General features: G+C 34.7%; 1 protein-coding gene across 3 annotated transcripts in view; it reads left to right on the top strand.

The window, feature by feature from the left end:
* Positions 1-1,061: 1,061 nt before the first annotated feature.
* The window catches only part of LOC127985916 (volume-regulated anion channel subunit LRRC8A), a 22,277-nt gene continuing 1,058 nt past the window's right edge, over positions 1,062-22,280 (top strand). Inside the window, exons 1-8 of one of the 3 annotated variants that reach the window (XM_052588128.1) lie at positions 1,086-1,230; positions 2,097-2,145; positions 10,420-11,119; positions 12,593-13,201; positions 15,379-15,711; positions 16,577-16,747; positions 18,242-18,547; positions 21,676-22,280. The exon at positions 21,676-22,280 is cut by the window's right edge and continues 1,058 nt beyond it. In XM_052588128.1, coding sequence (XP_052444088.1) covers positions 10,430-11,119; positions 12,593-13,201; positions 15,379-15,711; positions 16,577-16,747; positions 18,242-18,547; positions 21,676-21,951 — 2,385 coding nt within the window. In that variant the 5' untranslated portion in view covers positions 1,086-1,230; positions 2,097-2,145; positions 10,420-10,429 and the 3' untranslated portion in view covers positions 21,952-22,280. Of the gene's footprint in view, positions 1,231-2,096; positions 2,146-10,419; positions 11,120-12,592; positions 13,202-15,378; positions 15,712-16,576; positions 16,748-18,241; positions 18,548-21,675 lie in introns of all 3 variants that reach the window. The other 2 variants (XM_052588129.1, XM_052588127.1) reach the window with 2 other exon arrangements.

The raw sequence follows: 22,280 nt of genomic DNA, 5'->3' as shown, positions 1-22,280 counted from the left end.
TTTTATTTATTTATTTTTAATACAAAAGACTTTGCTCATTAAACAGCTCCTCCGCCAAAAATAAACATTACTGAACCAACTATCGTAAAACAGAGACTTATTCTTAAATATAATGTTCTGTAAAAGGTCTTAAAATGTTGAATAAAGGTCTTTTGTTCAGGTAATCAGAATTTCTTTCCAAAAACCAATAACCCCAAAAGAATTTGCTACAGTTTTGGGAGCCATCCCTTCTGGTTTATGCATGCTTTTTAAAAACTGTAATGGCTCCTCAGTATCTACTGCATCCTACTATTGGAATAATTTGTTTGGTAACTTGAATTGGAAAAAAAATTATTTTTCACAAACAAAGTGAAAGAAATTTATTTTAAGCTCATACACAGGTTCTACCCTGTAAAGAAGTTTATTCAGAGATTTAAATCTGACATTTATCTTAAATGCTCTTTTTGTTCGAGTTCTGAAGAAACTGAAGAAACTGTGGTACACTTATTTTGGTCATGTCACTACACTCAGAAACTTTGGGATGATATTGGTGTATTTGTAAAGTGTAAGTTTTTGCCAGGCTTCTCAGTACACATGAAAAACATTATATTTGCATATTATGACCCCGACCCCACAAACGAAAATATCAGTTTTGTTATTAATTTACATTTTTTTCCTAAACAATGCAAATGCAAATTCTTCAACTGTAAACCTGTCTTCTCTGTATTCCTAAAAGAAATGGAAAACTATTTGAATGTAATTTCAGTATCTACTAATAAGAAAGCTATAAGGACTAGAATTTGCTCTTCATTTGATCTCCTTGTGTAATTATGTTTAGATGATGGCCCTCTTTAGATTTATTAAACTTTTTTTTTGTGTGTGGTTGATGTTATGTTATGTATGTTTATGCTTTTGTATGTTTTTGTTCTATGCGTTAATAAAAATAAGTAAATAATTTGTTTTTGGGGTTGTTGCTTTTTTCTTTATACACACACTGAGTAGACTTTACGACTTCAGTTCTGCAGATGGCGGTAATGTACTTCGTTTGCATACCGCCAAATTAAAACCGAAGAAGAACGAGCTGCGCTTTCGCCAGCTGACGTCAGTTCCTGGGCGTGGTTTATCCGCGTTCCTCAACTCTTTCCTCGGTCTGCTGGAGTGTGAGGCTCCGCTGTGGATCCTGGATCAGAGGAAAAGACATGTATCAGTTATGCGCCACAGGAGCCAGAGATCCACTCAGTAACGAGGCTGGTGAGTTGTGTGTGTATCTCAGGGCGTTGAGTGTGTGTTTATGCTGTGTTCGACATCTCAAGACGCTTTTAAGAGACCAAAGAGACCAGCTTTAATTTCCTCCCATTACACTGCAGGCCCAGCACTGTGTGCGTGTGTGTTTGATTGCGTTAACTTTCTGTCTTAAGTTAGTCTATGAATTATAATGTCATGCTCTTATGTTTTTGTGGTTGTGTTCCTGTGTTGTAGCACTGAATCTGATCTGATTAATGAAACATCTCATGTATTTTTTTTATTATAGGGGCCCCTTAGACTAAGGGTCCGAGGACCCACAAGGGAGCACTAGAGGGTAAAACTTCAGAGAAAAACAGTGTAAAAATAAGTAAAAAAATAAATAAAATAATAATAATTAAAACAAATTGAAAGTGATTAAAACAAAAGTACAAATAGTAAAAAATATAATTAAGAAATAATAAATAATACATCTACCAGAAGAAGTTACAGTACTATAATGTGTCGAAACATTGCAATAACATAATGTAAAGGAAATTAAATGTTGACTGTTACATTACAGCCTGACACTGATATAAAGCCGGTTCAGAAATAAAAATGCAAGTGTTTTTCTCTACTTAATGTAGAATTAAAGTGATTTGGAGACACTCCCTCCTGGGCGTGTCGTGGCTTGGTGGTTAGAAATCTGGGCTGGTATCTTGTTGGTCGTAGGTTTAAACCTCAGCAGGGTTAAGGGTGTATACAGTCGTTATGCAACTGAACACTTTACATAAATATGGATCTGTTTTTCACCACAAGCTATAATATGCGACTGAATGCTTTACGGTGCCCTTTCCTTCATTTGTTTTATTGCAATACAATGTGTTTTGTCCTAGAAGAAGATATTTGCTCTGGATGAAAGTTTGACCCTGAGGCGACAGATAAGTGTGTTTTGAACAAGTGCCTGGTGTGTTTTCTGGAGTTGGAGCAGCAGCATGTGTTACTGATCCAGGAAGCATGCTTGATCTGAGCAGGACACACCCGTGATTGACTGGCTGTAGTGTGGTGTGTAAAACCCAAAGCCTGCGTGTCTGTGGGACGCCACACACCTCTGACCCCATTAACTCACTAAATGCATCAGAACAACAGAACGAATGCACAAACTGTACACGCTCGAGTGTGTTTGCATGGAAGAAATCTATAGAAGGAGTTCTTGTGCACTGTATTCCAAGTCTTCTAAAGTCATACAATAGCTTTTTGTAAAAAAAACAGGCCATATAACTGGTATAGCTGGTGCTGTCTTATTTGTGAATGACTCATTCTTTTGAGTCAGATCTTTTTAGTGAATCAGTTTATACCTGTTCTCAAAATGATTCATTCACACATTGGATTGATCCTGTTTTTGAGATCTCCGTTGCTGTGCCTATATACCCATTTTATATAAAATAAATGTAAAACAAATTATAATAAATACAAATATTTTATTAAATATAAATAATGTATAAATTTTTATGATGTCAAATTATATACGACTCTTTGTAATGTTATATAAGGTAATTATCAAAGACTAACAAAAAGTTAATTCATAATGGCAAAATCAGAAAATATATTATAAATTGAATAACATAAATATAATGCTGCCTTATACTATTAATATCAAATATATTATGTAAAATAAAAATATATTAATTGTATAACAAAATAAAAATGTATAAAATTCACTAAAACAAGTGTTGTAAAAATCTGATACTTTTAAATAATTGGAAAATAGCTTGTATGATGTCATAAACTGCATTTGCAGTGCTTTTTGTAAGAAGTCATTGTTTACTGAAAATGTTGATATCTGCCCTAGTTGTCCTTGGCGTGTTTTTGGGAAAAGTAGGGATGTCTGATTCGTGAATGAATCATTGTTTCATTTGGGATCAGTGAACTGCTTCGTTCCATTTCTCAGTGGAAATGTCTCAGTTTAATGTTTTTTTTTCCCCCATTACTGTAAATGCATCTTTTGCTTACTAGATAAGTGCAAATTATTCTCTGTGCTAATTGGAAGCATTTTTTTGGAAGACAGCATTTTATTTCACTCTGCTCTGCTGAAAGTGTGGTTTAATACTCAAATGCACACATTTAATTGTTTTGAGTGGTTTACCTCCATCTGTATACTGTAAGATAGTGGTGAGAAATAGCCAGTGTTTATTATAAAAGCATTTCCATAGAGCAGCCATAGGATTCAGATCTATTGCTCTCATGAACCCGCAAAGACAATTTGACACATTAAAACCTAATGTCTCTCTCTGTGTCTCTGTGGTGTTCAGCTCTTTTGCTGACGGGACAGAGTGTGCTGGTTTTGGGGATGATGCACGATCGTTTGTGTGTTTGGGTTGCGTCCAGATGGGGACAGCATGCCCTTGGGGAAGCTAAACAGAGAGTGGATTTAACAACAGAGCCTTTGTGTGTGTTTGTGAGATGCACCTGGAGTTCACGGGACTCGGAGGCTTAAAAACCAACGGGTCAGAAGATGTTGTCAATAATGATGTTGTTTTTTCAGAATGGCATGAGAAGAGCTCTAAGCGCTTCTTTGCTGTATTGATCATGAAGTTCTATTCTAGAAAGTTTTCTTGCTATATCTTGATCAATATGTTTCATTCTAGCAGTTTCTTTGCTATATAGTGATGAAGATTAGGGTTGTGATGGTGCAGAAATCTTCCTACTGGTTAATCGGTGTGTGAGGACACTGGTAATACCGGTATCACCGCAGGGGCGTTCCCTCTTTTTTCACTTTCCTTCACTTTTAAATAGCTCAAAAGTGCCATGCGCTTTTTACTTTCACCTGTGAGTTAGCATCAGTTCGGCGTCAATTCCTTGAATGCAACAACAAAATACAAAGTCAAACTCACTTTAGCCTACATATAAAACAGATTTTTTATTAACAAAACTAATAAAAATACACCATGCTATTGGGCAGGCTATGCCAAATATAAAATAACTAATAACTTACATAAAGTTAAAATAGGTGTACTATAGGACCGTTTTTTTTTTTTCCCCCAAATCCCTTTTTTTTTCTTCTCATGTCAGAGTCTCATATCTCGTCCTGTATTTGTCGGCAACTCAAGGGAGCACAGACTATAATGCACATAAATCTAACAGTGTTATTTCTACATAATGTTCAGATTCAGAGAAATGGGAACGTGCACCGAGAATACAGTTTCTCTCTCACCCTGTTCCGGTTTTCATGCTGACAGGCTTTTTTTCGGTGAGATGACGTTGCTTTCTGGAGGTTATGAGAGAAGTCACTACTGCTTACGTTATGAAAGTATTTATAACTTCATGTGCATTTATGAGGGAGAGAACTGAGCTAGTGGAATCCAGAATGCTGGAGGAAATGTCAAGTGTAATTACATTCAAAGAAAGAGGCTTTTATCTCAAGCAAGCACACGGTGAATGAGGGGAATGTGTGTGTGTGTGTGTGTGTGTGTGTGGTGCTAAATGTTACTGTGATTGAGCAGACGTCTCCTGGACGGCCAGCGCTGGTCGAGACTGGATCAGCAGACAGTGTGAGGAGCCGGATGGAGAATAACACTCTCAAGGGCATTGTGTTAATACAACACGTCTCCAAACACTCCTGAAGGAAAGAAACTGATCCTCAACACACACGGCATCTTGTTTACTTTCTGTAGAACGAAGAAATTATCTGTTTAAATGTTGCTTTTAAACTACTTGAAGTGGTAACACTTTAGAATAAGGTTCCCTTAGTTAATGTTAGTTAACTACTTTCGTTAACATGAACTAAGCAAGAACAATCCTTCTACAGCATTTATAAGTCTTAGTTCATGTTAATTTCAACATTTACTAATGCATTATTTAAATCAAAAGTTGTGCTTGTTAACATTAGTTAATGCACTGTGAATTACCATGAACTAACAATGAATAACTGTATTTTCATTAACTAACATTAACGAAGATGAATAAATACAGTAATAAATGTATTATTCATTGTTTGTTCATGTTAATTAATACATTAACTAACATTGACTAATGGAACCTTATTTTAAAGTGTTACCCTTGAAGTTTATTCAAGTGCTTCCAGCTTTGTGAAGGACACCGTTTGTCAAGTCACCTTTATTTATATAGCGCTTTAAACAAAATACATTGCGTCAAAGCAACTGAACAACATTCATTAGGAAAACAGTGTGTCATTAATGCTAAATGAAAGTTAAAAGCAGTTCATCATTGAATTCAGTGATGTCATCTCTGTTCAGTTGAAATAGTGTCTGTTTTTATTTGCAATCAAGTCAACGATATCACTGTAGATGAAGTGACCCCAACTAAGCAAGCCAGAGGCGACAGCGGCAAGGAACCGAAACTCCATCGGTGACAGAATGGAGAAAAAACCTTGGGAGAAACCAGGCTCAGTTGTGGGCCAGTTCTCCTCTGACCAGACGAAACCAGTAGTTCAATTCCAGGCTGCAGCAAAGTCAGATTGTGCAGAAGAATCATCTTTTTCCTGTGGTCTTGTCCTGGTGGTCCTCTGAGACAAGGTCTTTACAGTGGATCTGTATCTGGGCTCTAGTTGTCCTGGTCTCCGCTGTCTTTCAGGGCTGTAGAGGTCCTTTCTAGGTGCTGATCCACCATCTGGTCTGGATCCGGTGGCTACGGTGACCTCTGAATAAGAGAGAAACAGACTAATATTAGCGTAGATGCCATTCTTCTAAAGATGTAGATGGTACATCGGGTGTTATGGGAAGTGTTCCCGGTTCTGGTTTACCTAATTAATGCAGCCTAAAAATCCTTAAACAGGTTTGTGTGTTTCTCTGTATGAAGGTTGGTGTTTGTTAACTGTTAATAGACTCTCAGCTGAGACCCGTGGACTCATGGGACATGTTCAGACATCTGTTTTTTTATTTTAAGGAATAGTTCAGTCATAAAACTAATTCTGTCATCATTTACCTATCTTTATATTCACTGATCTAAGATGCTCTTGTGAGTCTTAAACATAACATAAAATATTGTGCATGAGTGTATAGTGCTTGACCAATATTTTGACAGCTGAATTTTAGTATGAATGGTCAGTTGTGAAGTATGTTTTTATCTTTGTGTTGATAGTGTGTGAATATTGGGCATACAGAATGTGTGTTTGGGAGATGAGGAGGTGTTCGTGTAAATACGGTGTTATAGTTGATTTATTTTCTGTAGGGTTTCTGACGTTTTCTGAGTTTTCCATTAAAAACTGTAATTGTTAATAGAAATAAAGCTGAAATAAAGTAAACAGCACTGTAAATATGTTTCAACAACATGTTTTTCAGATTTGATGAAAAACAAAGTCAAAATTTGAAAAAATAGTTACTTGACAACTAGCTGAAGTTTAGGTTGAAGGACTAAAATAAAAAGCGAAGCAAAAAAATTTACATTTACTTTTGAAATTATTTAAATTAAACAAAACATGCCACAAAAATTAATAAACCTATAATTAAATGTAAATTAAAATGAAAAACATAAACAAAACAATTAAAAATAATTATGTAGAAATTACAAATAATGTTACAAAAATACTTTATCTATTTAAATTCGAATTAAATTGAAAATTGTTTTAACCTTCAAACGTATCCATTAAACAATAAATATTTAATAATAATAATAACAACGACAAAAGCATGTGCAAAATTGCTACACTTGAACTGAATTTAACATTGATACATTTTTCCATTGTAACAAAAAATTACAAAAGCATGCAACTAAATTTCTAAACTTAAGAATTGTAACGGAAATTTAAAATATAAATCATATACTATTATATAAACAGCACCAAAATAACACTTACTAGGCCAAGTCAAAAGCATTCACCCTCAAGTGACTGTGATATTTATTTTCTCTAGAAATTATTAGAGTTTACGAGAGTTTTCTGCTCTTTTAGTTTAATAACAGCACACCTCTAACCAGATTTTAATTGGCTCATAACTTCCTAAAAGGGCCCCACATAAGCAGAGGGGCTGGTTCGGATACAAATGTGTGTGTGTGTGTGTAATACCACCAGATGGCTTTATCTTATCGTTTACCTAAATAAGCAGAACAATATCATATTTTAAAGCCTCTACTCTTGACCATGCCGTATACTCCAGCTGAGGATGTTTTGAAACGGAGGGGATCGTTTAACTTGGAGTCATTTCAGCCCAACGTGGAATTTTTACAAGGTCTCCGTAAACAATTGCAGGGGCCTTTTCTGCATTTTCACTCCAGCTCCTGAATCCCAAACGGAAAATTCCCAGCCTCTCCGACTCTAAGTAAAGACGTTAGCCGGAGCGTTCTCGATCTGTAGTGAGTCACGGTCTATACGGACACTGTGCTCGTCTAAATGCTGGAATGATTGATTGAGGGTAGGAAATGATGCCTCATTACATCGCTCTCTTTCTTCATCTCTTCACTTGTGTTCTAGTAACTCTTTCCCAGCTAATAAACTCATCAGCTCTTTCTTCTTTTCCTTTCCCTTTCACCTCTCAATACTTGTCTGCTATTCAAACCCCTTTGTATAGAATCGCCATTATTTAAAAGAATATTTGAAGCTACAGCTTACATTTTGGTCTTTTCCCCCATTTATTTTTTTAGCTTTCATTCTGTTAATGCACAATCATCAAGAAAGGTTGAATAGTCATGGATCTGCGCGTTCACTAAAATTGTGTCAGAATGATTTCTGAAGGATCATGTGACTCTGAAGACTGGAGGAATGATGCTGAAAATACAACTTTGATCACAGGAATAAATTACAGTTTATAATATATTCAAAGTGAAAACAGTTGTTTTAAATTGTAATAATATTTCACAGTTTTACTGTATTTTTGATCAAATAAATGCAGCCTTGGAGACTTCTTTCAAAAACAAACAAACAGGAAAAAAAAAATCTTACCAAGCAAACTTTTGAAAACAGGAAGGAGTTGGCCAATACTGGATGATAAAGCATGTGCATTTACCCACATGGGAGACACTTATTCTACTTACATATTTTCTTTTTAATCATTTCATGCATTCTTTTTCAATGTTGTTATGCTTTTTGAGGAATAATGTTCAAACATATGCGCGCTTCAGAAACCGTATTTAATTACATCCTGTTTTCAGGAAGATTTGGGACGTACTCTATCTTTGGCTTATAGCGGACACAACAGCTGTTTGCAATTCTCAGCTCCAATCTGGCAACCCTAATGATGTTGTGCCTTCAAAACATCAGTCCCAACTAGTCATAAACGGCCTTTATAAAGTCAAGCACTGCTGGATTTAACCACATAACTGTGTGTGTGCACATGCATCATACATGTCTTGAAAATGCCTGCTAAAATTAGGCACAGCTTTGATTTTGTGGGACGTGTGTGTGTGTGTTGTCCTCTGTAACTGTATTCCTGTAAACGCACAGCTGAGGATGGTTTGTTGACTCATTCCAGCTGCTTCCTGTGTCCATCATCTGAGCTCTGACACACAGCTACTGTATGAGAAAGACACGAGACTCAGTTAAGGGAAACTCTGTTTGTGAAAAGAAAGTGACAGCTGACACAACACAGTTAAAGGTCATTAGAGATTTCAGTAGTTTTTGTATACGTCTTTCCGTGAACAATTTAACAGTGAATGTTATTTGAAGGGGAAAATTTTTTGTCTTTAAGGGTTTTGTTATGATAGTTGTGAAAATAATGTGTCACTCACAATGCAAAAATGCTTTTATTGTTTATATGCAAAATATTTTTATTTTATTTACAGGTAGAAATTATAATTTCTGATAATAAATTATGAATCATTATGAATAATGATTAGACTGAAGTTGAAGAAAAGGTTTAGAAATCGTCTTGTTTATTTGCAAAAATAATCTTTTGCAAAAGGATGAGAATTGAATGGAAGGCTGTTATGGAATCAAATTAATTCATTAATTTTTAGGTAGCAGTTAGCTTTTGCAAAATGTTTAATTATGAAATGAGAGACTTGGAAATTAATGTATTCGTTTAGTTTATTTATTTGTTATATTTATATAATTTATTATTTATTTATGTTTTATTTTTTAGACTGGAACTATCTTTTTTTACAGAAGATTAAGAATGATCTGATATCAATAATATTTATATCTATCTATCTATCTATCTGTTTATTTTATTTTATTTTAGAAATTACCATTGGCAAAGGGTTGAGAATCATACAAACTAGGGATGTAACGATTTAACCTTGAGCCGATTGAAATCTGTGACGATTCAAATCGGTTGAGATGCAATCGCTATTCATTTAGGGGTAGGAGTCTACCGTATTTTCCGGACTATAAGTCGCACTTTTTTTTCATAGTTTGGCTTGTCCTGCGACTTATAGTCAGGTGCGACTTATCAAAATTAATTTGACATGAACTGAGGGAAATTAACCAAGAGAAAACATAACCTCTCGTGGCTGTAGATGGTAACGTTTTCTCTTGGTACTAAATAAATGCGACTTCTAGTCCAGTGCGACTTATGGTTTTTTTTTCCTCGTCGTGACGTATTTTTGGACTGATGCGACTTATACTTAGGTGCAACTTATAGTCCGAAAAATACAGTATATTAATTCAATGTTTGAGGGGAACTTACTGTCTTTAAAAAAGTTCAGATGGTATTTTTTCTTTTCATCTTGCTTCTCTATAATGCATATTCAGCTGCTTTGTTTACAGGGGAAACCAAGGAAACGCTTTAAGCGCCACCTGCTGGCAGAGAGTGAATCTGCATCTTATTCTGTTTCATGTAGATATTTTAATGTATAGTTTCACAAAACTGAAGACAAAACTTTTTTTTTTAAATTGAATCGTGAGTTGAGTGAATCGTTACATCCCTAATAAAAACACTTAAAAATGAACTAATGCAAAACATTTTATCTATTTTTGTAAAAAAATTACCTTTTGCGAAATATTTAACTTTTTTTATTTTTAGATAGACCTTTTGCAGAATGTTTAGAATCATTACTTTATGCTTAATATATATTTTTTGTTTGTTTATTTTGCAGAATGTTGAGAATGGTGTGAAAGGCATAGAAATGACCCTACTTAAGCAAAATATGTATTTATTTATATATGTTTTTTTTTTTTTTTGGTGGATATTACTATTTGTAAAAGATTGAGAATGATATGAAAGGCTTAGAAGTTACCTTACGCTAAATATTAATGGCGTGAACATTTGATTGATTATTGGCCTGTCACTTCCAGTTGGTCATTTCCTGTTTCTCTCTGTTTCTCAGGTAAACCGTCATGATTCCCATCACTGAGTTGCGATACTTTGCTGATACACAGCCGGCGTATCGGATTCTGAAACCATGGTGGGACGTGTTCTCCGACTACATCTCCATCGTCATGCTGATGATCGCGGTGTTCGGCGGCACGCTGCAGGTCACGCAGGACAAAATGATCTGCCTGCCATGCAAATGGGTCGTCAACCAGACCTGCGAACAACTCAACGTCAGCGTGCCGCTCAACGCCGAGCCCAAGGGCATCCAGTACGACCTCGACAGACACCAGTACAACTACGTGGACGCCGTGTGTTACGAGAACAAGCTGCACTGGTTCGCAAAGTACTTCCCGTATCTGGTGCTGCTGCACACGCTCATCTTTCTAGCTTGTAGTAACTTCTGGTTTAAGTTTCCGCGGACCAGTTCGAAGCTGGAGCATTTCGTGTCGATCCTGCTGAAGTGTTTCGACTCGCCGTGGACGACTCGGGCGCTTTCTGAGACCGTGGTGGAGGAGAGCGACCCCAAGCCGACGGGGAAGATGAACGGCTCGATGGATAAGAAAGCCTCCTCTGTGAGTGACCAGGATGTGGAGGCAAGCGTTCCCATGTTGCAGAGGACCAAGTCCCGCATCGAGCAGGGCATCGTGGACCGTTCGGAGACGGGCGTCCTGGATAAGAAGGAAGGAGAGCAGGCCAAAGCGCTGTTTGAGAAGGTGTGTGTGTGTGTATGATTTATTTAAGAGGAGCTCACAAGTCACAAGCGGGACGTCTAGTGTACAGCGCTGCGTTCTAAAACCTAGTGAGCTCCCTCTGTAGTGAGCGTTTCAAGGCAATGTAGGTGCACCTTTTAAAAAATGTATTCCTCCAAAATGCCTTTTTTGGTTAAATTAAAGGCAGCATGTATTCGTAGATTGCAACCACAGATTCGCATTGCGATTAAATATGCTTAAAAAGTTCTAATTTATACATTCAATACTTCATCTACTAATAAATAAAAATACCTATTTCAACCAATACTGAGATTTTTATAAATAATATGTCAATATTTATACAAAAATGTAATAAATATCTTTAAAATGTACTTATATATTTAATTAATATGCAAATAAATAAATTGTTTATTTCAGCCAGTGCTAAAAAGTATTGATAAATATTATCACATTTTTGATAACATATATTTAATAAACTGCATTTAGAAGTTATACTTATTTATAATTGTACGTAATTCATTTAACCTATAAAATAGTTATAACAGCCAAATCAGAAAATTATTGATAAATATTATTACATTATTTATAAATTAAAATATTTTATATTAGTATTTCCTATATTTTGTTTATCAGTATAGTATTTAGCCTATACTGAAAAAGTATTAATAACACAAACACAATTACTTAATACAATAATAATATATTATCTAATAATACATAATACAATTTATATATTACTATATATTCAATAAATATTTTTATACACTAATGCTTACTTAATATATTAATAAATTATAGTAATATAGTTTTGTCCAATGCCAATTTTTTTGTGAAAATTATATTTAAAAAAAATGCATATATTAATGTATTTAATAATTGTTTATATATTTTTGCTCACTTCATATACTAATAAATAAAATATGGTTATTTAGCCTATACTGAAAAGTATTAATAACGCAAACACATTTGCTTAATACAATAATAAATAATATATTATCTAATAATGTATATTTATTACTTTATATTCAATACATATTTTTATACAGTAATGATTACTTAATATATTAATAAATAAAATATAAATGTTGTCCAATTCTAAAACAAGTTAAAAAAAGATTAAATAAAAATGCGTATTAATATAATTAATAAATGTTTATACATTTTTGTTCACTTCATATGCTAATAAATAAAATATGGTTATTTAATCCAATGCTAAAAACTATTTATTATTATTAAACATAATGTTAAATATTAATATGTATATATTTATATCATCACTACTAAATAAAACATAGTTATTGATAGATATTAAAAATATATATTTAATTTTGTGTAACACTGTTAAAATTTCAGTCACGGTGCCTTTTGAAGATGCTGTCTATGTAGGTAGTGGACAAGGAGGTAGTCTGCAAGGTTTTGGAACGGAGCCCAAATATCCTGAATACATCGTCTCGTCTCATCCGTCTCTCTTTTCAGGTGAAGAAGTTCCGGATCCACGTGGAGGAGGGCGACATCGTTCACCGTCTTTACATCCGCCAGATCATCATCAAAGTCATCCAGTTCCTGATCATCATCTGCTACACCATGTACTACGTCCACCACATCAAGTTCAGCGTGCCGTGCACCGTGGACATCGAGCGGCTGACCGGTTATCGCACGTACCACTGCGCACATCCTCTGGCCACGCTCTTCAAGATCCTGGCCTGCTTCTACATCAGCCTGGTGGTGGTCTACGGCCTCATCTGCATGTACACGCTCTACTGGATCATCAGCCGCTCGCTAAAGCGCTACTCCTTCGAGTCCATCCGCGAGGAGAGCAGCTACAGCGACATCCCCGACGTCAAGAACGACTTCGCCTTCATGCTGCACATGATCGATCAGTACGACCCGCTGTACTCCAAACGCTTCGCCGTCTTCCTGTCGGAGGTCAGCGAGAACAAACTGCGACAGCTGAACCTGAATAACGAATGGACTCTGGAGAAACTCAGACAGAGGATAACCAAAAACTCTCAGGAGAAGCTGGAGCTGCACCTCTTCATGCTGAGCGGGATCCCGGACACAGTGTTTGACCTGGTCGAGCTGGAGGTGTGTGGCTTTGTGTGCGTCAGCGTGTGTATCTGTGACCCTGGAGCACAAAACCAAAATTGTAGCAATAGTCAAAAATGCATTGTATGGGTCAAAACTATCCATTTTTGTTTTATGCTAAAAATCATTAGGATATTAAGTAAAGATCATGTTCCATGAAGATATTTTATCAATTTCTTACTGTAAATATATCACAACTTAATTTTTTATTAGTAATATGCATCGCTAAGAACTTAATTTGGACTTTAAAATAACTTTAAAACTTTTTTTTTTTGCACGCTCAGATTCCAGATATTCAAATAGTTGCATCTTAGCCAAATATTGTCCTCCTAACAAACCATACATCAGTAGTTGATTGTGTAAATGCCAATTTCCAAAAAGTGACCCTTATGACTTATGTTTTGTGGTCCAGGGTCACATGTTGATGTTTAAACTCCTAACGAATGCGTATTTAAAGGGTTAGTTCACCCCAAAATTTAAATGAGCCCATGTTTTACTCGCCCTCAAAGCATCTTAGGTGTATATGACTTTCTTCTTTCAGACAAATCCAATCAGAGTTATATTAAAAATGATCCCAACTCTTCGTGTTAGAATGGGAGTAAAGGGGTGTTTTTGTTCAACAGTCCAAAAGTAGTCGAATAAAGCGCATCCATCCATAATTAAACATGCCTCACATGACTCCGGGAGGTGAATAAAGGCCTCCTGTAGTGAATCCATGTGTTTTTATAAGAAAAATATCCATATTTACGAGACAAATGCTTCAGGTCGTGCTTATAGGCCTGCTCAAGACCTGCTTAAAGGGGTACTCCACCCCAAATCTGTTTAGGTTCCCGAACATCTCTGACGCAAAATACAATGTAAGACAACGGCAATCGAAGCGGTTTGGTTAATGTTGTCTTTTATGTTTCACTGAAAAAGAAAACAACTCTGCAGCTTTCCAACAAAATAAAAAGTAAAATAAAAAAATACAAAATAAAAGCTTGATGGTTTAACATTGTGAAATGAAGAAATAAAGACTGCTATAAATAATAGTATTGTAATTTAACCAATTTACCATAATTTAGAACGTGAATAATTTTTCTAATTTTGTTAATTATTTATATTTAGTAAAAAAAATAATAATAATAGCATATAATTGTTATTGTTTTAATTAATACATTTATTTAAATGACAAAAAATTATGATTATTTTATAGTCATATTGATATAATCACCAAATATTACACAGCCCTAAAACAAGGAAACAAATTAAATCTTTTAAAATAATAATACTATATTTTTAAACATTTTTACATTTTTATTGTCATTTTGAGGAGTTCAGTATGGATATTAACTTAGGATGTTAATTGATTATGTGCTCTAGTAGTAAAGAGTAAGGTATGATCTGTTCACGTGCTGCTTGTAATGAGGCGCTAAATCGCGATCACACCTGCCGCATTAAAGAGCGCCAAAACTGTATTTATTGTTTGCATTTCGTTATAAACTTGGAATAATTTTAAAGCGGATACTTTGTTCATTAAAAAGTAACAAAAACACAAAAGTGCGCTACAAATAATGAAGTCCATGCATTAACAGATCACACCATAGACTGTTTGAAACTCTTTTTTTCCATTAAAACTTTGATGCACTTCGTCTCAGTTTAATACGCAAACATAAAAGATGTCATTGAAAAACAATCAGGAAGAAAGGCATTACGTGTACAAGTGATAACTTAATACATAGGCATAGTCGCAAGTGGTGACCTCACCGAAAACTTGAAACTTGCCCTGAATAATTTAAGTAATTTAAAATATAATTTCAATTATTTATTCAAATAAATTTGGCAGTCATAGTTCAGTTTCTTCCCCAAAGCATGATTCCAATTGAGCTTCCTCTTAAGTAACCGCTTGCGTGCGTTTAGATGACTCTGTGAGATCACGTTTAACTTTTCACAGCTGCTTAGGAGGAAGTTGGAGCTGTTTCCTCACACATGGCTTGCTTTTTTATTTTTCTTCAGGTTTTTTATTCTTAAAGGTAAAGTGTGTGTGATTTCTGTGCCACTGATGTCACCAAATGGAATTGCAAAAATAATACAGTTTCTGGACTAATATCCTCTTGTGCTATTGGTCAAAAAAAGAGCAACAGCACACCACCGGTTGCTCTAACTGCAGGTAAATGTATTCTGTGTTTCCTGAAAAGGTGCTGAAATTGGAGCTGATCCCTGATGTTACGATCCCGCCCATAATCGCACAGCTGTGTAACCTAAAGGAGATGTGGCTTTACCACACGCCGGCCAGAATCGAGGCTCCTGCTCTGGCCTTCCTCCGCGAGAACCTCAAATCACTACACATAAAGTTCACAGACATTAAGGAGATCCCTCTGTGGATCTACAGCCTCAAGAACCTCGGCGAGCTTCATCTGACCGGAAACCTCAGCGCAGATAACAACCGCTTCATCGTGATCGACGGCCTGCGGGAGCTCAAGAGACTCAAGGTCCTGCGGCTGAAGAGCAACCTCACTAAACTGCCTCAGGTGAGATGAGAGCACTCTCAGATTCATCAGTGCAATCAGAAAGGCATGGTGTCTAAATGATTTGCATTATTTTTACATTGTCCTAGTCTTGTTGTGCTTGGTTTATCAGTGCACATTATTATGAAGACAAATAAATATTTGATTGAAATCTTGCGCCAAAAAAAAGTGTTGTTTAAATATACAAATAATATATGTAAATTAAATAATTAAATTTAATAGTATGTTTAATTGTTTTTAAATTTTTAATAATGTAGAAATGTATTATTACTATATCAATAATAATGTGTTGTTTAAATAATTCTTTTTTTAATTTAATTATGGAGTAACATATACAGACTATATACAGACTTTTAATTTTTTTTATAATAAATTGTATGTAAATTTGCAAACAAATAATATTGTTTGCAAAAAATGTAATTTATACGATTATATAGCTTAAAATATTTATATATTTATAATTAAATATTACATATTGTAATGAACATTTAATAATAGTACTGATATATGATTATATATATATACAGTATTTGTTATTATATTTGTCATATATTGTACACAACATATATTTATATTTTATAAAATAATATAATTTTATATATATTTTTGATATATATATATATATATATATAATTACTATTTTTTTTTTAAATATTCAGAACAAAATGTTACAAAAATGTATTATATGTAATTTACTACATAAAAAGCTGGAGATACAAGACAGAGGAGGAAATTCTAATAATCATCTTAATGTTCTTACCTTTGGTGCTGTTTTTAATCTAAAAGCTGAATATATTCACAGAGAATTGTGTTTTATAACTCCTTTAGGACCAAATAAAGATCCCAGCCCATCTTCTTCCCCTTGCAGGTGGTGACAGATGTTGGCGTTCACTTGCAGAAGCTCTCCATCAATAACGAAGGCACCAAACTGATGGTTCTGAACAGTCTGAAGAAGATGGTGAACCTGACGGAGCTGGAGCTGCTGCGCTGTGATCTAGAACGGATCCCACACTCCATATTCAGTCTGCACAATCTACAGGTCATCCTTCATCTAGCAGCACAATAACCTATGCTTGTGCCATAATGCAATTTCCATACATTATGGAAAGTTTAGTTTGAATTTTTTTAACTCTGCATCATAAAATTAGGTAGTATTTGGGCCTTTTTGTGTTGTCATTTTAAAAGATGCATTAATTTGCAATAGGGGCTGTCAATTTTTTTTTGGAATTTTATATATTTATCGAAAAAATTAAAATACAAATCCACATTTGAATGCAAAAACATTGCATTCAAATTTTAGGTCTGCGTCGACTTTATGGCAGGTTTCTCCATGCCACTTCATCTTATTTTTTTTTTAATGAAGAAAGTAGCCTACTTTTTGATTGGTTTTCAGTGCTTTGTATTAAACTATACATGCATGCATGATGCTGTTTTTTTTTTTTTTTACTAATTGTTTAAGCAACTTCATTAATTATATATGGTTTATAAACATTATTTTAAACATTATGCACTTTTATTTACAAAGAGATTTGTGTTATTTTATTACGCTTTGAAGAAACGTGTATAATATTTTGCTCGATGTGACTTCCTCAGGAGAGAAGCCAAATGCTTTTTTTCCCAATTATAAATAATTATGCCTTTTCAATTGAAATATAATTCAAATTTTGGTAATATTTAAGTATAAAATGTAGTTTTTCAGTCATTTTGACAGCCCTAGTGTATAACGGTACACAAACATGACGTTTCAGTTCGTACCTCGGTCTTAACGTCACTCTTTGTTATAGCAGGAGGTTAAAAAAAGGGAACAAAAAAATATATTTTTAAAAATTGTTTCATTAAACAATGTTTTACTGAACAAATGTATTTAAATAAATTCAATTATAATTAGTTTTTTTTATCTACCTTATAAAATAAAATGTAAAAAATATCTACCACAAAGAGCCTAAATGCAAATGTATGAATGCTATTAATTTTTAACTATGATTATCAATAATCAAATAAACAATATTGTTTGCAAAGATGTTAATTGCACTCGGTGCAGTTTATAAATTATAATTGTTTTACTCTTAAATGATACCATTTGTGTTTGTTGTCGAAATATAATAATTTACACTGTTGTTGTCATAACTTGTTTCGGAAAAGTTTTATTTAAAATTACATTAAGTGATTAAGACCTCACTAACAGGGCAAGTAAAATATGAGTATATAGCCTAGTCTAAAATTTCATGAAATAACGCAACTCAAAGCCACATCAGAGAGCACTAAAATGGCATTTATTGTCTAAATTTCTTGAAACAATGAAATTATTTGTTCGGTACATGTGTATCGAACTGAAAGACCGGAATACATGTAGCGTTACACCCCTAAATTGCAATGCACATGCATGTGAAACCAGATTATTAAGTGTCTTAAACTTGCTGCGTTGTATAAATGCTGTACATTTCTAAATGCTTGGCATCTTACCACAGGTATTTTCATGCTCGAACAAGTTCTGGTCACTTATTCTGACATGCACATCAACTTCTGTCTGCAGGAGATCGATCTGAAAGACAACAACTTGAAGACCATCGAGGAGATCATCAGCTTCCAGCATCTTCACAGACTGGTGTGCCTCAAGCTCTGGTACAACCAGATCGCCTACATCCCCATCCAGATCGGCACCCTCACCAACCTGGAGCGCCTCTACCTGAACAGGAACAAGATCGAGAAGATTCCCGCCCAGCTCTTCTTCTGCAGGAAGCTGCGTTACCTGGACCTCAGCCACAACAACCTGACCAGCATCCCTGCGGACATCGGCTTCCTGCAGAACCTGCAGTACTTCGCTGTGACCGCTAACAGAGTGAGTCGAGCAGAAATGTGTAGACGTACACGTCACCTCACTTTCCTGTGACACTGCTGTCTGAGTTTCAGTTTATCCTTCCTTGCAAATCTGCAGAAAGATGATGAATATGGTACATTTTCAGGGGTTACTGCTTATAAATAAACTGAATTTAAAAGTAGGAACCGTTCAAAAGTTCGAGTCTGTAAGATTTAATAATAATAATAATAATAATAAAGAGTTTTATTCAGCAAATACACATTAAATTGCTCAAAAGTGACGATTAAGATAAAAATAATAATTTCAAATAAATGTATATTTCAAATATTATATTATTTTTAAATATAATTTGATTTGAATACATGTCTTCATCTATATAATTTGCTATGTAAAATAAATATTTACTGTATGTACATGCACCGTAATATATATATATATATATATACACACATTTATATACATACACATTTATATACATACACATTTATATATATATATATATATATATATATATATATATATATATATATATATATATAAAATTTAATATAATTTTAAATACTAATTTAATTAAATTTAACATTACAATTTAAGTTATTATTTTAATATTATATATATATATATATATATATATATATATATATATATATATATATATATATATATATATATATATATATATAAAACCATATAATATGTATTATAATAATTAAAAAAAAAAAATTCCTGATGCTTTATAGTCAATACAAGTTCTTTAATACTTCAGTATGTTCATGGTCTTATTGTGAATGATTCAAATGTGCATACCAAAGAAGAAAATGCTTTCATAATCTTTTATGTACTAGCTTGCTCACTAATCTAAATGTAATTAATTGAATTAAATTTTTAAGACGGCGCCGCTGCTGCGCAGACCCATTGATTAACATCACTCATTCGCAAAATAACCATTTGGTCACTGTTTTTGCTCACTGTTGCAGGTAATGCATCCTTTCTAAAATTAGTGCAACACAGCCATGGAATGCCAGTTAACACTAATTAAATTACAATTACGGCAATCATAGCAAATATTTGAGATATTTGTAATCTAGAATAGCGTGTCTGTGGTGTTTGAGGATGTGAATCCTCTGCTAACAGGGACAGTGTATCAGAAAGACGGCTCCAGTTGTGCTTTCGGAAATCCTGTTTTCTGCATTAAAGCCTGATTTCTCAGCAGCTCCGGTCTCTCCACACCCTCGAATCACGTCTTGCACATACCTATCCGTCAGACGCCCATCAGAGCTGTCTCTGGGGCGTAAGCGGCATTAAACGGCGCCATTGTTTTGTTCAATCTGGATTCTTTGGATGCGAGTCAACAGGGAACATACAGACATAAAGTCCAGGAACATTGATGCAGCACACACAACCTGTGTGTCTCATGTGTTTTGGCTTTGACCAGCACTTGTGCTTGTTTTAAGTAATGGGTGTGTTGAAGAGCGTGTGTGGCATGTTTCTGAAAATAGCTGTTTTATGGGCCTCCCGTCGAGGAGTGTGTGCACTTACACACACACACACAACTTTCCCGGTTCTTTCATTACCTCGCGGTTATCTAAATGACTGGTGTAATTTGTGTTTTTTGTTTAGAATCAAGGCTGATGGTAACTAGATGCACATGTTTGCTTTTTCAGAGAGACAAAGAGTGTGTGTGTGTGTGGGCCAAAATTAGCCGCTTACTCTGGAGATAATTGGTTTTCCTGTATATAATGTTTCCTGGGTCTCCGCCCTGCTGAGCGAGTGGCTTTAAATTTGGCACGTCATTTATAATGAATAGATCATTTTACACAAGTCTCTGAAATACTTGATTCTGATTGGTCAGTCGTGGCATTCTGCGGGCAGATATTGTCAAATTATGGCAGTTAAACGTATAACTGACCGTTTTGCCACACAAGCTATTGCCTGCATGGCTCTGCTTGGTTTTGGGTTTCTCGTGTCAATCAGTTGGTCGTTATCACAAAATAAACCCTGAGCAAGACACCTGATCACCCGACTGACCCCTGACTGTCCATTACTGTTACATACTGCACAAAACACACAGATCCAATGACTTAATGACCTGAAATCAGAGGAACACCTCATTATCATTAATTACTCTATTTACAAAACTAACTCAAGTTGAGCTTTATAACTGAAAATAGTTTCTTAGCTACTGAAATCAAACCAAAATTTCAGTTATGACTAAGTATGATTTATCAAACTGCAAAGGCTGCGATGTAATTAAATGTATTTATATTTTTTTAATTTGTTAAGTTAATATTTTTTGTTAGTTACTAATAGTTAATTAATTGTTGTTGTTGTTATAATTTTTTTTGTAATTGCATTGATTTGATGTATAAACCAGGGTTATTAGTTAACTGAAACTAAAGCTAAAACCATATAAGCACATTTTCTTAGTGCGTATACAATAAACAAAAAAACAAAAACAAACTTTTTTTAAATTAACTTATTTCAGCTAAAAATACAAAAACTGAAAAATAAGCAAATCTAAAATGAAAAAATAAACTGTATATAGAAAATAATGATAAAAATGTTTACAAATAAACACAACAAACCACACTTTACATTTACATTTAGCAGACGCTTTTATCCAAAGTGACTTACAGTGCATTCAGGCTATACATTTGTGTGTGTGTGTTCCCTGGGAATTGAACCCACAACCTTTTGCGCTGCTAACGCAATGCTCTACCACTGAGCCACAGAAACTCAAGAAAATAACTTTGTTGCAATTTCAGTTTTTATAACATATATATTTAGATTTTAACTACATTTTCATAAAAGTTATGGACTATAAAGTGTTTTTTATTTTCTGTCAGTAGATTACATTTTACACATTTTACTATTTTTATAAACTGCATATTTTCTTGTGAAAACTGAAAAAATACTGTGTAATAACCTTTTATTGTGGAAAACTAATGTTTTTCAAAAACATACAGAGACCTGTGCAATGCTTTAAGGGGCTATTTTGTTTTATTGTATATATTTATTTATTGTGGTTGTAATGAAAGTTCAATGCAATATTGTGTTTGGTTTTTTAGTACATTTTACACACTGATGCAAGAGAATCATATCGCAGCGCTTGTGTGTGAACCATGTTTTTCTCCGTTCTCTACTCTCAGATCGAGGCGCTGCCACCAGAGTTGTTCCAGTGTAAGAAGCTGCGGACGCTGAATCTGGGAAATAACTGCCTTACGGTGCTGCCGTCTCGTTTCGGAGAGTTAACCGGCCTCATGCAGCTGGAGCTACGTGGAAACCGTCTGGAGGGATTACCGGTGGAGCTCTCCGAATGTCGCCTTCTCAAGCGCTCCGGGCTGATCGTAGAAGAGGACCTCTTCAACACCCTGCCGCCGGAGGTCAAGGAGCAGCTGTGGAGAGCCGATAAAGAACAAGCCTGAGCGAGACCGAGGAACTCTTAAAGACATAGTCCACCCAAAAATAAACATTTGCTGAAAATGTCCTCACCCTCGGGTCGTCCAAGTTTGTTTCTTCATCAGATTTGGAGAAATGTAGCATTGCATCGCTTGCTCACCAATGGATGCTCTGCAGTGAATGGGTGCCGTCAGAATGAGAGTCCAAACAGCTGATAAAAACATCACAATAGTCCACACCACTCCAGACTATCAGTTAATTCAATACATTTTTGCTTGTAAACCGTGCTTTATCTGTGGACATTTCTATCCTAATTCAGTTGAGATGAGGTTTTCACTGGAGAAAGCAATATTAT

The sequence above is a fragment of the Carassius gibelio genome, chromosome B21 (genome assembly GCF_023724105.1).
Source record: "Carassius gibelio isolate Cgi1373 ecotype wild population from Czech Republic chromosome B21, carGib1.2-hapl.c, whole genome shotgun sequence".
NCBI lineage: Eukaryota > Metazoa > Chordata > Actinopteri > Cypriniformes > Cyprinidae > Carassius > Carassius gibelio.
This window is presented reverse-complemented; position numbering and strand designations above follow the sequence as displayed.